The following is a 16,991-nucleotide window of genomic DNA, read 5'->3' on the forward strand; positions in this document are numbered from 1 at the left end:
TCCAGTTTAAAATCCTATTAAGGGGGTAAAATATGTGTGACTGATCCTCTTCATTTTCAGATAGAAAAATTCAAAAGAAGTGAATTTCATTAGATGCAACCCAAAGGAAGCACGAGAGCCAACCTGAAACTACCACGCCACCCTGCTTCCTGGGCACTTTCTCAACTCAGAGGTATGACTGGGGACCACTAATAATTTCTGCCTTAAAATTAAACACTTGAATTATGCTAATATCTAAGCCTTACCACACATAGGAAAACTTTATCTAGCCTTAAATCAAAACAAAAATCTTTACTAACTGCCACGTATCTCAAGTGACCTTTAGTCACTCCAATGTGCGCTGAGCAGCTATTTAAGTCAGGCACTGTTCTCAGTGGAGGGGACACAGAAGTGGTCAAGGCAGTCGAAGTCTCTGCAAACTAAGTCTACAGCCTAGTGCAGGAGACAGAGAAAAGTCAACAAAAACAGAAACCCTTCCATCAGTGACGAGCAACTCAAAGAGCATGAGCAGGGAGGGCATGGTGCGAGAGTAGAGAGAACCACACTAGCCCAGGTCCAGGCCCAGCAAAGTCCTGGGGAGCAATCAGCCCGTGAGCTCCGGCACCAGGACGAGGGCCAGTGTGACTGAGTGTAGAGAGTAGAAGGGCTGGGGACACACGTCACAAACCTGCAAGACAAGCCCATGGAGATGAGAACTTAAGACTTCCAAGTTGGGGCTAGTTGTCTCACAAAGCATAACTCAGAGTTTTGAAAGTCATTCAACACATGTGCTAAGCAGATCAGATATGGTGGAATGACCCAAGGATGGAGATTCCCCCTCACCACAAGATAAGAATCTGCTGGAAAGATGCAACAGGTAACCCAATTAGAAGATCACCTGAAGGGCATGATGGCAGGAAGGGTCTGGATAAACAAGAAGATATTGTCTTGGAGGGTCAAGATGTCATGAGAGCGGTACAGCTAGAAGTGGGATAGCAGCACCTTTGGGGAAGGGCGTGAAGTGAGGAAGCACAGAAACAGGGCGTCATTCCACAGCTTCAGGGTATGTGCAGCCAATGGTGAGGGGAAGGGCTGAAAAGCTGAAATGAAGAAGTCCAAGCAGGCAAGAATGAGGAAGATGTGGTAATGAAGTCACACTGCAACCGATGAACAGTAAGGAGGTGTCGCATGTCTTACCCTGGGAGTAACGTGATCAGAGCTGGGCTACATACACACAGCAGTAAGGAGGACAGCTCTCTGGATGGGAGAGCAGTTATGGGTAGGAAGACAGGCAACAAAGCCCAGGAAATAAACATGTCAGAGAGAGAGGAGCCAGGAAAGATGGCACCTGTAAGCTTGCGTGAAAAATACTGGTGAAATGTCTACTTTTACTTCTTAAAGATATATCTTACGTGTTAATCATCTCCCTAAATCTAAGGCTTTTTTTTTGTAAGCAAACATAACATTTTCAGTGTAACTATAATGTGGTACAATTAAAAAGTTTTTAACTTGGCAAACCATGAGCGTACACTAGAAACTGTTTATTCCTGTGATCATGGCAATGCGTAGTGAGCTAGGTAGCTACAACTATCTTTTCTTGAATTAGCAAACCTGCCAGATGTTTTCCCAAAGATCAAGTCTCACTTTTTGCACAAGCTCAGTAGACACAGGCTAAGGAGTGTCTTTCTGTAGGTGCTGATATCTTACTTTGAAGGTGTATTCCCAGTATTTGTCAGCCCTTTTTCTCTGGACTCCTTTCAACATTATCTTCTCAATGTGCACAGCTGAAATGGAAGAAAAGCATGCTTAACTTTTTCTACAGACTTTAGATACAACTTTCACTTACCCAGAACAAAGCTGTAATTTGACAAATGCTTAACAATAAGCTCTGTACCTCGGTCTTTACTATTGGCCTTAAATCATGAACTGAAAACCCAGGGGCAGAGCAAAGTGCCACCCCCCACAATGCTATTTGTTTCTCGCCCAGTCAACACTCAGAGGCCACAGCAGTTTCCAGCACTCTGATCCAGAGACAACCAAGATACATAACGAAGGTGCCTGTACAAGACTGCTTTCCTAGATGACAATCTTCAAAATTGTTATCCAGATTATCAAAAATGCAGCATTTTAGGATTAACTAAACATAGTCCACTCAATTATTGATACATCACAGGTATAAATGAGAAAATATTTAGGTTTTTACATTCAAAAAGAATAGTCAAAATAATATACCAAATGATAAAAATTTCTGCCAAACTGGGAATTTAAAAATTATTTTTCTCAAACATAAGTCTTAATATCACACTATGGTAAATATAAACTAAAAAATATACTGAATTCTGAAAGTTCAATATAACAGACATTTTCACAGTTTATCAGTTAAACAGCAGTGATAAATTACATGAGTGACTTAAGTACATTTGCTCTGAATGGAGCTGCATAATGTATCAACTTAGGATGTCCATCTTTTTACCAACTGAAAAGAGCCAATCGTCTAGTGCACACTTAAGATGGAGAGACTGCTGTTCAGGTTATAAACAGAAGAAGCAGTACTTCAGTAACGAGGGAAGTAATGTCAGAGTTGATAACGGATTATGACCAAGGTCATGGGAAGAGTTAGGAATGCAATAGAATAGAACAGGGTTACCACTGGATTTGGAGACACAAGAGACAAGGAAGAAAAGGGAAGGATTCATTTTTCCCTAAAGGAATAAGGGAAAGTAAATAGACTAACAAAGTGACAGAAGTAAAACAAGATTATTATGGATCACGGAAGGCAGGCAAGGGAAGGGTGCACAGTGTAAGACACAGAAATTTTCAGGAAAGCACACATTCAGGATAAACTAAGGCAATGTCATTACTACTCTTTTTTCCCCATATCCCAAATATACAGTCTTTGGTGGCACGCTTCTAGGCCAGTTCTTCTTTATTGGGTCAGAATGTTGAGGAGCATCCCAAAAGCCGGCTGAGAAGCCTCGACCTCCTCAGAACTGCTGCAACACAATGAAGGCCAATGTGGGGAAAGACCAGTCCGCTGCTTTCAAAGGCTTTTCTATTAATTTCAAGGAGGATGTTAGTAAGCCAGAACCTTTTGAAGTCATCTGCATCAGAAACAAAGCCTCTCTCCTTCTGCCAATCAGCGGGCTAAGGGTGTAGGGCCTCGTTTTCTGTTTGGTCGGACGCCAGTTTGTCTTAGTAGCAAAGGCTACTACCATATGGCCTTACGGAGTATGGGGACCTAGCTCTACCTTGCATGTTGATAGGCCAGATAGCTGCGATCAAAAGCAAGGTAAGTGAAATGGTGTGTGATAAGGAATGGATGATAATGGGAGACCCTTATTAACCCTCATTAATAAAACCAAAAAGCATATATTACATATATTTCTTTAAAGTCAGGAATAAAATAAAAATCATCTGTGCTACCACTTTACAGTTCTTCATTTTTCAAAAATCTTTTCATTGAAAAATAATGGACCTTCATTGTAAAACCACACTCTGCTTTAGGTTAGTCTCATGTTTTGTGAGCCTCGCTGAAGCAGTCTAGGATTGACACTTAGTCTGAGGGAGGGGAAGGAGCACAGTGGTAAAGTCTCCAACAGAACTGGTAATTACATCAACTTTTCAAACATTACACATCATACCTGTTTTTCCTCTATGAGGAAAATGTATCAACTGTATTATATAAAAAGGCTTATCATGGGGACTAAAAAGAGACTACAACCACCTGTTGCCATCAAGTTGATTCCAACTCATCGAGACCCTAAAGGACAGAGGAGAACTGTCCCATAGTTTCGAGGCTCGTGGCTCAGTGGTTAAAAGTGCTAGGCTGCTAACTAAAGATTGCCAGTTTGAACCCACCAGGGGCTCTGCAGGATGTGGCAATCTGCTTCCATAAAGATTAGGGCCTCAGAAACTCGATGGGACAGTTCTACTCTGACCCTAAAGGGATGCTATGAGTCAGAATTGATTCAATGGCAGTAGGTTTAGTTTTCATCTTTACAAATCAGACCACTGTCTTCCACAAAGGAGACATACTGAAATAAATTCACAACTTTCACAACTGTGTGTGCTGTAATTTCATTGTACCTGGAGGCAGACAGGAGTCTACATCTCAAATTCTATTATCCCCCTTCACACAGGTTAATGGACTTCCCAAATCCAAAGAGAAGAGACTACCTGAAATGCATTGCTTTTTAGATGGCAATGTCCCTCACTCCCCATCTCAGCCCTCTGGAAAACTGCATTATTACAGGAAGTACGGAGTTGGAGGGCAGTTCTGCAATGTCTTACAGTGAAACTGTGCAATTTATCTTCTCAGTAGACACCGAGTAGACTACACATAACACACGATACTAAAAGCTTTCGGAACATGAAGCTCTTTGCCCTCCGAAAGCACACAACCAGGTTTAAGACAAAGCCACACAGAAAGAGGCAACACCAAGCAGAATCTACCGAATCTGCAAGGACAAGCAAGGTGCAGAGAAAGAGCACAGGTGACAGATGTAGAAGAACCAGAAGGATGTCTCTACTCCAAAAGGAGGCAGAAGAGGTGGAATTATAGTCAACGTAAATATCCCTGCAACCTTTCGATCCACAGATGCTGCAAGTTTATAGAAAGTTAGCATACCTTCTCGCTGGGTTCTGTGAGGCACCAGGGTAGGCCCGTCACGAGGTATTGGGGCTTGTTCTACTAAATTGGTCTCATTACTGCACATGTGATCACCGTGAGCAGAATCATTCTAGATGAGAAAGAGGGACGTGTTAATCTACATCACAGACTAAGAATAATGAACTCCATAAAAGTAAGATAAATTCTAAACTCTTAATACTTTTAAACAGTAACCATCTTAGTAACAATTTTTAGAGATCAAATAGGTAATTAGACATTAAAGGCCAAAGGCACAAAGCTCCCAGCAGCAAGGAAAAAGAGAAGCATCGGTATTTTTATTTCACTGTAGTATTCTACCAACAATTCACTGTCCCAGCTTTCTTGAGACATATAATAGCATACTGTAATCCAAAGCTGCTAATGATGTCAATTCTACGTGACACACTTTACACGAACATCCCACATGAAAGGGCGTTTGTAGTTTTCACATTATTCATTATACGATTTGTATTCATTGCTTGGTTTCAGTGAAAGTCTAACAAGATGTTTTGTTAGGAAAAAGGTGGTTTTATAAACGGTATCATCAATATATGCCAAATCTTTTTCTAAATCAAGAATGTGTATGCACAGTGAGTATGCTATTAATGTTAAGCCACCTAACATCAGCCGGGTCTTCCAAACCTCATTCCACTTGCTTAGCCAATATCTTGAGTGAACTGGAGTCAATTTTACTCCCTGGAGACTGCCGCATGGAATGGCAAAGAGCGCAATAATCCTACAAACAGCTCTCCAGAATTCAGGCGTGGCCATGCACTTTGAGTCACTGCAATATACTGGTAGGCCAAAAACACAGCTATCGGGTCTCTACCCTAACTCATACCTCATCCCCTCACTATGGTCAGAATCTCAAAACACTACTCGTATCAAAATCACCTCAGTTTCAAGAACCAATTACAATTTACAAATCTGCAATGAACAATACGTGGTGTTTATTTTTATTTTGGGTAAAGAAATGAGGCAAACAGAAGGCCCTAAACTTCCCAAGAATCTCAATTTCAAGTACTGTGTTCTGCTTTCTAATGCTGCATCCCGGCCCAGTGAAGGGCACGGGCTGCAATTCACAGCTCCGTTTCTGGGAATGACACACCATATTAGACCCTCTTGAGAGCTAAGCGTCAGTTTTTGAGTCCGTCTTCCCCTAAAACCCCAAGCTAAGAGCGGCTGTTGGTCTGCAACAGAGGAGACACTAGACATTGACCTTTCAAGTTAACACCCACTGGCCAGAACATTTGGCCTGAGGGCATCTGCCGATTTTCAATATTGATACTTTTATCAATATTATAGATATGGGAATTGTCCAACAGTAACAAAATCATATACCTCCTAACCCAAAGCATATAAACTTAACTACAAAGTAATAAATAAAACCACCTTTGCTTAAGAGACTTCACTTCTCAAAATGCAGTATTGTTGGTAAGTATTTCCCAAATCAATATAGCAAGACTAACAAGGAAAAAGGAACGCGACAACTAAAATCAGAAATCGGAATGTCTGACTCAGTGCACTTAAAATTTTAAACTACAGACTCTACAGACACAAAAGGGATTATAAGAGAATATTATGAACAACTGCAAACCAATTAGATAAATTAGATGAAATGGACAAATTCCTAGGAACACACAAACAACCTAAACAGATTCAAGAAATAGAAGATCTCAGCAGATCTCTAACCAGAAACTGAGTCAATCATCAAACCCTCCCAACCAATAGGAGGCCAGTGCCAGACGCTACTCAGTCACTCCACCTGAAAACATGCCAAGTGGCCTTAAGTCAGACACAGAAGGACACGTATTGCATGAAGCCACTTGTATGAAATAGCGACATCAGGCAAATGCAGAGATGGAAGTTTGTTAGTGGTCACCAAGGGGCTGGGGCGCTGAGGTTGTTTGCAGGGGAGGAGAGAGTCTGAAAGAGAGACAGCAGGGGTGGTTGCACAACACAGTGAATGTAACTAACATTACCACGTTGTGCACTTCAACCACTTAAATGGCAAATTCCGTTATGACATATATTTCACCACAAAATTTATTTTTTAAAACTCCATATTAACAAAACACTATAATCCTCTCAAATAGTTTTGTTAATTGGAAGAATTTTAGTGGACTACGTCAGCCATTTCTTAAAGTAGAATGTTTTACATTGCTCATATGTGGCTGATAAATTAAAAATAGCACATACTTTCAAGTATAAATAATGTAAAATATACAAAAAATGATAGCTGTACTATGCTGCCTCCACAAACATCACAGCAGAACAATTGGGAGAAAGCAGCTTGCTTCTTCACCAAAACCATGTTTAAAGTCTGAAATTTCCTTAATAACATTATTTCACAACTAAGTAAAAGCCTCCTGTTTAATACACTAGGGAAATGAATTTCAGCTCCTATCCAAAACTGAGTTTATCGACCTGTAAATATTAAGTGTCCCCAGCATGTAACAATACTACAAAATCACTCTGACCAAGTTCTGAAGCCACTTACAAGATGTGCACGTGATGCCTCCCGAGTGCAGGAAATCAGAACCATGGCGTTTATCTCCCGCCCCCCCCATGACTGCCTGCTTAGGAAGGCCTTCTCGCACATATGCTTCTCTTCACTTCTCCTGGGGAAAAGGTGCCATAAAATCCAAGAACGGACTCTCAGAGAAAGGAGTTACAATCTCTCTAATAAGTTCAGATTCCCATGGGAACACAGTACAGATGACATGCCAAAAGTGGCACTTTACAAAGCCAAGCTCTGATAAAAGTGTCACGACCAAAGGAAAAGTGACTTCTTCTCTGACTGGATTAGGAAGACAGTTTAAAGATTCTGGCCTTGCAAAAACATACACAACACACATACAGCCTTGGTACGTATAGGCCGTGAACTCACTAGAGCTGTAGCTTGCCTCCTCTAAGAGCTCTACCCAAACCAAACTCACTGCCATCAAGTGGATCCTGACTCACAGCGACGCCCATGGGTTTTTCAGGCTGTAAATCTTTACAGAAGCAGGCTGCCTCATCTTTCTTCCATGGACCGGCTGGTGGGTTTGAACAACCAACCCTACACCACCAGAGCTCCTGCCTCTGAGAGCCACTGGTGGCCACAATGGACATGGCGTGCAGTTCAGGCGTCTGCGGGTCTGTCGTCTCACTCCTCACTCCATGATCACTCGGCATGAACTGTGACACCCATAGGCCCGTGAGGATTGTAAAATACCTAAGAAGATTTCTTTAATGTGGAAAATTCTTGTGAAGCAATCAAGTAGCTGAACAGTCCTAAAAACCTCTTCTCTGAAAACGTACCATTAGCACAAAGGTCACATTTGCTTCACGTGAACTTATGTTGTTAACAAAGGTCAAATGGCAGGTGGAATTTATTTTAGCTCATCTAACAAATATTCTACATGCTTCCTCTACTCTTTTGATGTAGACTATACATCCAAAAATACCAAGACAGGCTCAATACAAAAACAAAGCAGAAGTGTTTCTTAGCTACTGTTTTTAACCAAATTTGCTCAGTTCTTTCAAAGTGTTCACACCTACCTTACCAGACTTATAATTGTAAAAGGAGTATATAATAACACCATTTCATTAAGTTTTTGTGGTAAATGAAAAGTCAGCCAAAAATGTTTTGCTACTTCTCCCACTGAAAGGTAGAATCTAATTTTCCAACCCATGGATCTGAGCTGGCCTTAGAGACTTGCTTGACCAACAGGAAGTCATGGAAATGGTGCTCCAGGCCTGTTGGGGTTCAGCCGCTGGCTGGGCGTCAAGAAGCACAGGTGCTGTGGTCCTGGGCCACTGGAGGTGGTGGAGTCCGAGACTGCCATGCTGGGGTACTGGGTGGGGCGGGAGAGGGCTGCTACCCCCAGCCCCCAGCTAGCAAGCCACCCCAGCTGGGCCCAGACACACCAGGCACAGAGAAGCCTTCCTTGCTGCCAGCTGTCTATGAGAAGCAGCAACAAAAGCAGGACTGTGAGTAATAATAATGAGACAGTTGTTGTTTTAGGCCTCTACATTTTTTTTTTTTAATTGTGATTTGGGTGAAGATTTACAGAGCAAATTCACTTTCCATACAGCAGTTCACATATACTTTGTCTCATGACACTGACCACAGTTCACCACAATGCAACAGCTCCCCTCCCCCTTCCTCCCCATAGTTACCTCTTCCCTGTGTCCAGCCCTCCATACACTCCTGCCCCCTGAGCTGTCTCCCTGTGCATAAGCAGCCCTTCTTTCTCCCATGATTGTTCTCTCCAAGGAGTGTATCTACCTGAGGTAAATGTTCAACTCATATACCTGTCTTTTGTTTGGCTGGAAACCATAGGTGTGGGTTCAATTCCAGACCTGAAGGGCAGTTAGGGGCCTAGTATCAGTGGTTCCACTAGGCTCTATCGGACCAGCAAACCTGGTCCCCACCCCGCATTTTTTTTTCCTCCAAATGATTTTGAGTTTTGTTCCACATTGTTCTCCCTCTCTATCAAGGATCTCCTACATAGATCCCTTTCCAAGTGGATAACAGTGGTAGCCAGGCACCATCTAGTTCTTCTGGTCTCATAGTCATATAGGCTACAGATCGGATGGTGTATCAGTCGCTAGGACTAATTATTTCCATGAATTTTGGTTTTCTTCATTCTTCTTTGCTCTGGATGAGGAGAGACCCATTGTTACATCTAGATGGCAGCTTGCTAGCTTTTAAGATCCCAGTAGCTACTTGCCAAAGTAGGAGGTGGAACAATGTTTTGTGGCCTCTACATTTTGGATAATTTGTTACACAATTATATATTTTGAAATTCTCTTCTTTCAAATTAGAGTTGCAATTAAAGCTTACATTTAAGCAAGAAGCATAGAAAGTTTTGCTTTGAATGTTAGGAAATGATTCATTATTAGAAATATCACTGAGATGTCAGATTTCATCCATTTTTGTGGGAGGGGAGGGAAGAAGCCAGGGGTAATTTAAGAATCACTTAGTGCCTGTCTCCTTACTTGAGAAGATGTGGCAGAAGAGGCAGCCTTTTGTTACATCTCTACTCAATGAAAAAGCACAACCCAACGCAAAGTGATGCCTTACAACACCCACAGCACCTGACAGAAGTCCCGTTCTGGTACCGTATGAAAGTGGTGCTGCAGACAACCAGACTGACGCAACAGAGAAACGAAAGAGCAATGAACCAGCAGCTCAAAGGCAGCACCACGTGGCTTTTTGCTACCATCCTGGACTCCCTTTCTCTGCAGCTTATCAATGAGGGTAGGAGGTGATTTAGCAAGAAAACTGTGGCAGAGATCCTCAGCCTTTCTGACCAAGAGACCAGAAGAACTAGATGGAGCCCGCCTACCACTGTCAACAACTTGGAGGGGGATCAGTGCAGGAGATCCTGAACAGAATGGGAGAACAATGTGGAATAAAACTCAAAATCATAAAAAAAAAAAAAAAAAAAAGACCAGGTTTCCTGATCTGGTAGAGCCTGTGAGACCCCTGAGACTGTGGCCCCTAGCCGCCCTGCAGGTCTGGAACTGAACTCTCTCCTGTGGCTTCCAGCCAAACAACAGACAGGCATATGGGGTGAATATTTACATCAAGTAGATATATTCCTTGGAGCTATCAATTTTGGGAGAAGAAGGGCAGTGTTTGCACAGGGAGGGGTGCATGGGAGGGAAGGACTCAGGGAAGAGGTAACTACAGGGAGAAGCAGGAAGACAGCTGTTACAGGTGGGGAACTGCAGTCAATGTCACGACAAAATGTATATGAACTGCTGTATAGAAAATGGATTTGCTCTGTAAATGTTCACCCAAATCACAATTAAAAAAAAAAAGTGTGGCAGAACCCACTCTCCCAGCATATGGGCAGATGCACTCTGCACTGCTGAATATGGGGAGCAGGGCCACCCAGTTTACTGAACTCTGTGCACACTCTGCCATTGCAGCCCAGGCCTGGCCTCTGCAACGCTAGCTACACCAGTTCTTAACATGCCACCTGTGAATTAACAATGTTCACCTGTGCACAGTGGGGGGCTGCATAAAACGGGGTAGACGAAAAAGATGAGGAAGGGAAACTCTTTGTTATAACTATCTCTGTATTTTTTGGGAACTATATGAATGTATTACAAATGAAAAAAAAATTAAAATTGTTGATGCCATTGTCTTTTTTAGAGAACTGAACCTGTAGGTTGCACAATTAGAGAAAGTCTGGGAAAAGAATGCTAATAAGATCACCTATGGGGAGAAGGGAAGTGGAGAATGGAAGAGGGCAACAGTTTTGACCCAAGAGCTGGCTTTGCATGCCTTCTCTTCAGGCTTTGCTACTTCAACCTGAATATGCCGTCTGCTCGCTGGTTGGTGGACAGACAGAACATCCAAACTCTGTACTTAGACCACAAAACTCCAGAGTGTGTATAGACTCCAGAGGGGAAACGGTAATGGTTTTCTAACCATGACCAATCCTGGGGGGTCCCCCTTTGTTCACACCAGCACATCTGTACCACTTACCAGCCTTCTGCTCCCATACTACACAAAGGAAAAGCTCTCCTCTTTTACTCTAGGAACTAGGAAGTTGAACCAGGAATTCATACAGCTCCAGCCCCCCAATCTATAAACCTCCATACCCATGAGCATGAGCACAAGGGGACCTAGACAAGGTATGTACCTCCTGCCAGCCCATGTCTGACCTTCTGTCTTCTCCTTCACAACCTGATCCCACAAGAGATGAAAGCAAGGGGATGCGAAAGGGCCTTCACAGGAAGTGAGCTCCTGGCTCAGGTGATGGCTCTGGGGACTGCCAGGACTTCCAGCTCCTGCAGACAAGTTACCTTCTCCACTGAAGAAACATTCCTGGAGTCTGAGAAAAACCCTTGGCAGTAAGTGATTTATAGATAGGTGAAAAGCATAGCGTTAGAAACACTGCACTAGGACTTACATTTAATGCCCCCTGTTTGAACGGGCATCCTCCCCCCAAATTTGCAAAATCCCTCAATACCCTTCTCTCATTGGGCAACTCCTTTGTACATACGATGACCTCTTTCTCAAGGAAGTGCTCTCCAAACACCACAACATTTTGGTTCACATGTCACCATGTTGTCCCTTCTAGGCCCACTCCGGAATTCACATTATTTGATTTGCAAAATAAAACTCAATTATGATACAGGTAAGTTATATTACCCAGCTATTCCAATGTAGACATTTTAAGAAAGAAAAAAAAAAAAATTCTACCACTCTCACACTACAAAGAGTGCTCACTTCAGTGACCAAAGTTTTCAATTCTTGTTAATCACAAACAAGGTTCTCTTTCAACTCCCCATCTTATTACTCACTGCCCCTCAAGCAAATCACAAATGGGAGATAAACACTAAAGCAGATATCCCACAGACAACAATCCAAATGACAAGAAAACAGTCTGTGATCTGTGACTTTCTCCATCTTATCAAAATATCCCCACTAAGGCTGTACCAATCTATGTACCCCATCCACACAAAAACCTCATTAACTGAGGGAGCACACATGGGCTGATTTTGAAACAGTAATTAATAAACACAACTTTTGAGCATTTGTCCATTAACGACTCAGCTCAAATCTATACTGCTGCATGCTTCTGACCTAAAGAAGTAACTGTACCTATACTATACACCACAAAACAAAGCCTGTTACCATTAAGTTGATTCCAACCCACAGCAACCCTACTGGTCAGAGTAGAACTAACTGGCCCATAGTTTCCAAGGTTATATACTCTTATGGAAGTGGATTGCTGCATCTTTCTCGTGCAAGTGGTGGGTCTGACATAGTTACAAACACTTCTATAAAGCAACTAAAGCCTCACTGCCATCGAGTTGGACCCGACTCATAGCGACCCCTCCTTGGTTTCCAAGGCGGTACCACTACGGAAGTAGATCGCCCAACCTTCCTTCTGAGGAGTGGCTGGTGGGTTTGAACCGCCAGCTTTCTGGTTAGCAGTCAAGTGCCTTAGGCACTATGCTACCAAAGCTCCCAGATAAGTACAATTCAAAACAAACAAAAAACTCACAGCCTAAGGCAATTAATTTAACCTTAAAGTAGTTGATCACACTAGTATTCTTCAGAGGTTTTTCTGGAAAGCTGATACACAGGCAATCATGATAGAACTTTTATGATAAATATGATGCAGACCAAAAAAACTGAGATGGGATGCCTGAGCATTGAGAAAGTTAAAATCTAATAGAGGAGGCAGTTTCTTATGTTAAAAATAATACAAAATATCAATGAGAGGTACCAAAATTAAACCTACTGGCATTGAGTCAATTCCAACTCAACAGTGACCTAAAGGACAGTAGAACCATAGGGTTTCCAAGGCTGTAAATCCTTAGAGAAGCAGAGTGCCTCATCTTTCTCCCATGGGGAGCTGGTGGGTTCAAACCACTTATCCTTCTGGTGAACAGCCAAATGCCTTAATCACTGTGCCACCAGAGATTCTTGTACCAAAATCAGAACACTGAAATACATGCTACTGTTACTCAGAAAAGGCTGCCATGGTGACAGTTCCAGAGAGCATGACACAAGAGGTGACGATAAGAGCTTAGCCTTGAAGGGAAGGCTGACCATGTGAAGGAAAAGTGAGAGAAAGGGCCACGGTCCAACAATCACAGAAAGAAAATGCAATATGATGAAAATATCCTGTTAGGAACATGGATGGGCAGTGGTGTCCGACAGCTAAGGGGGGAAGGCGGAAAGCAGAGGAATTAGCGAGGAGACTACCGTAAAAGTCTAGGCAGAAAGTCCCCAAAGAGAACAGTGATGACGATGATGAAAGGATGGAGTCAAGATCGGAGGGAGGAGAGGAGCAAGGTTCTCAGGCAAATCAGGGTGGCTGGGAGTATAGTGGTAGGTGAGTCTGGAAGATTTCTGTTTCAGTCAATGAATGATGCATTCCCTTTAGACACACCAGGTGGAAGCGACAGTGGTCATCCAGAGAGTTCCGTATCACAGACATACACCCAAGCTTTCACTGGTTCCTACTGCAACCCGCTGACAACCTATCCCTTTCACCTGGCCTTCCAAGCCCTCTAGAACCAATATCCATTTTCTTTTCAAGTTTCTACTTTTCTGCTCATCCACTACAACCAAATTGTGTTATCTGCTCTCTAAACGATATCATTCATTTACCAAGTATTTTCATAAACACTTGTCACATTCTTCTTCATGACAGTTATGTACAATGGATGGTGGTAGCATCCTTGATCCTGAGCAGCCTGAGACACAAACAGACTGAGTAACCTGCCCAAGTGATCTTCTCAAAACCTCAACTGGATCTCAGAATAATGCAAATAAGAAATTATTTGTTTAATGAGGAAAAAAATGCACGTGTGTGTGCACATGCGTGTGTGCGGGTGTACGGACTAAGACCTTTAGAAGAGAGTTCAAGGCCACTGCTCCCTGCAGCACAGGAAGAGCAGAAGGAAATGGACTAGCAAGAGCCCAGCGGCTCCACCACCTGCAACAAGAACACAGGAGCAGGCACTTCCCTTCTAGGGTGACTGTTTACATGGATAGAACCAAAAAGGTTAACTGGATGAAGGAGGCTGTTGGGACAAAGCATTCTCTATAAATGAAAGAAGTACTGTTACACACAGTCCTCCATAACAAAAAAATACAGTCAATAAAATTAAAGCCCAGTCTGTTCTGAGGCAAAGCAGGCCTTTTTACATTTCTCCTAGCTTAAGAACAACTCCACATTTTAGCTTTACATTTCTGACAGGACAGAAGTATTTTAAAAACCAAAAAAATTAGCCACATTTTACAAAAATAACATAGAAATATCCCTTGATTATCTATGGATTCCAGTCTGTACTATGAATTAATGAAAATTAATGTAACTTAACAAAACCACAAAGCACCTTTAGATTATCATTTTCTTCTCTTTTTTTTTTCCCTAAACGTGGTATATTTTTTATTAGGTTTGTTTCAAGCTGATAAATTGTGTCTAAGTTATCTCTTATTTTAAATAATTTTTTTTAAGAGCTTGTTTTACATTCAACGTAATGCCTACATTTAGTTTCATTCCCCATTCGCCATGTCCAACCCTAACCCAGGCTCCTCCCCTCCCTGCCCTGCAACCTTCCCCCTGTGCCCCTCATATGTATGCACTCCTGTGTGTCCTGCATTTCCTCAATTTGAATGTTGGTCCTCTGGTGTCCTGTGGTCCATTGCTCTAAGGGATGTATTACCATAGTGTATGTGGGTGCGGCATCCTGAGTTGAGTGGTCTGCTGCGTGTACATCTTGTTAACTACTGGGCTGAGAGCCTGCCCCTAAGGGTGCATTTTATTCCAGGCGCATAATGTATTCCAGGGCCATAGTATCGGGAGTCTCACCAGACTTCATCTGACCAGTAATACTGGTCATTATTGAGTTTTTGGATTTTGTTCCATGTTTCCCCTCCCACTCTATCCAAATTATAGTTTTCTAAACACATGTGAGTCTATGGCCATAGCACCCTGAATGTACCCAATCTCGTCTGATCTTGGAAGCTAAGCAGGGTCGGGTCTGGTTAGTACTTAGATGGGAGACCGCCTGGGAGACCGGGTGCTGTAGGCTTGGGAGCTCTGGTAGCATAGTGCCTAAGGCACTTGACTGCTAACTAGAAGACTGGCGGTTCAAACCCACCAGCCACTCCTCAGAAGGAAGGCTGGGCAATCTACTTCTGTAGTGATACCGCCTCAGAAATCCAAGGAGGGGTCACTATGGGTCAGGTCTGACTTGACGGCACATAACAACAACAAACGTGAAAACTGGATAAAGATTTAAGTGGATGACTGTTGCATGGGAAATTGATGATAATCCAAACTCAAAATATCTATTTTCCCCACGCCCACCCCCAAACGCAGTATGAGAATACATATTTTAATGATTCATGACCCAGAGAATTTCCTCCTTTGGGTTTATATCTGTGGCATACCACATCTTCACAACTGAAGGTTAACAAAACAAGTCCTTCAAAATATATATATATATATATATATATATATATATATATATATCAACTCCAATATCAACTTCAATATCAACTTCTCAATTACCTGTCCTTCCTGAAGTTTGAACTATTTAGAAGTATGATAATAGAGAACACTGGAAATACTCAATTATATGGACTGCATTACGTTTTCTTGCAAAAGGAAACGCATCCTGAAAACAACTGATGTGAAATCAGGGTGGCTGTGAAACAGGAAAATGCACTGCACACCATTCTTCACAGTGAATTTGGGTTCAGGACGGTATGTTAACTACTTTCTATCTTATTTCATGAATGCAATCATCACAAGCTCACACAAAAGTTACCCCCATTTCACAGACCAAGACCGAGGCTTGGGACACATGTGGCTGGATGTGGTTAATGTCACTGAACTAGTGCCAGAGCTGGAATTTAAGCCTCTAAGCCTAGTGCTCTACTAAGCAAATACCAGCCTGTAAGGCCTTTTGACAGTCTATAACTTCAGTCTCTCTAATCCACTTCCTGTTTCTTCCTCATTTAAAAAAAAAAGAAAAAAAAAATCACAAAAATTAAAAATATTAACTTGAGGAATATAAGGAACTTGCTTCCTTTCCACCTGCACCACTGCCATACAGTGTACCAGAGTATGGTACAGGTGAGTTCTGCTTACCCTAGAGAACCACTATATAAAAAAATGTAAGTAACTGCAGAAGAATACTTAACACCTCACATATGATACCCAAATAATCACTACTTAACCCTCTACCAAAAGGGGCATTTACAACTGAACCGTCGCAGCCAAAACAACCTAAACAAATCAAAACAACCTAGAATTCCCACAGAAGGCAGAGCTATTTCTACTCCCCACTCTTAACCTGTGAGACAATGTGCCCACTCTCCTACCACCTGCTTCCAAAGGAGGCTTAACATTTCCCTCTAACAGCTAAGATTTACTGAAGACCTCATGCGGATGTTATGTAAGTCCCGTTAAGGTCTCTACTTACAAATGACACCCTTCTCAGCTCCTGTGGCTCCAGGGATGAAAAACCTAAACCAGTCTATGATTCTAACTCACAGAGACCTTGTCTCCCAGCAGAAGCCAACAAATTAAATCAATCAAGGTGCTGATCATTAGAGGTGATGATCTTTAGAACTGCTGTATTTAAAAAGCATTTTTTGGGTGATGAAAACATTTGGAAGTGGATAGTGGCAGAGGTGGCACAGATGATGTGTGTAATTAATCAGTGCCTGATCACCGCCCGCCATGTCTGGGGGCTTCGAGCTGCAGCCCCAAGACGGCGGCCCTCGGGTGGCCCTGGCGCCCGGGGAGACGGTGATTGGTCGCGGGCCGCTGCTGGGATGTTTCTTTTCAGCTACTGCTATCCGATTGGGAGCTCTGGTAGCATAGTG

At 42.5% G+C, this 16,991-nt stretch overlaps 1 protein-coding gene and 1 non-coding gene across 2 annotated transcripts in view; one reads left to right on the top strand and one right to left on the bottom strand.

Moving 5' to 3' along the window:
- ZCCHC2 (zinc finger CCHC-type containing 2) overlaps positions 1-16,991 on the bottom strand; it is a 54,680-nt gene that overhangs the window by 30,215 nt on the left and 7,474 nt on the right. Inside the window, exons 3-4 of the mRNA XM_007935495.2 lie at positions 4,607-4,718; positions 1,687-1,763 (exon numbers count right to left, since the gene is read on the bottom strand). Coding sequence (XP_007933686.2) covers positions 1,687-1,763; positions 4,607-4,718 — 189 coding nt within the window. The remainder of the gene's footprint in view (positions 1-1,686; positions 1,764-4,606; positions 4,719-16,991) is intronic.
- Positions 15,070-15,187, top strand: LOC122149519. The gene has a single exon (XR_006163173.1). It is a non-coding gene; the product is annotated as a 5S ribosomal RNA (ribosomal RNA).

Source organism: Orycteropus afer, unplaced genomic scaffold (genome assembly GCF_000298275.1).
Source record: "Orycteropus afer afer isolate SDZICR_OR568_19922 unplaced genomic scaffold, OryAfe1.0 scaffold00029, whole genome shotgun sequence".
NCBI classification, from domain to species: Eukaryota; Metazoa; Chordata; class Mammalia; order Tubulidentata; family Orycteropodidae; genus Orycteropus; species Orycteropus afer.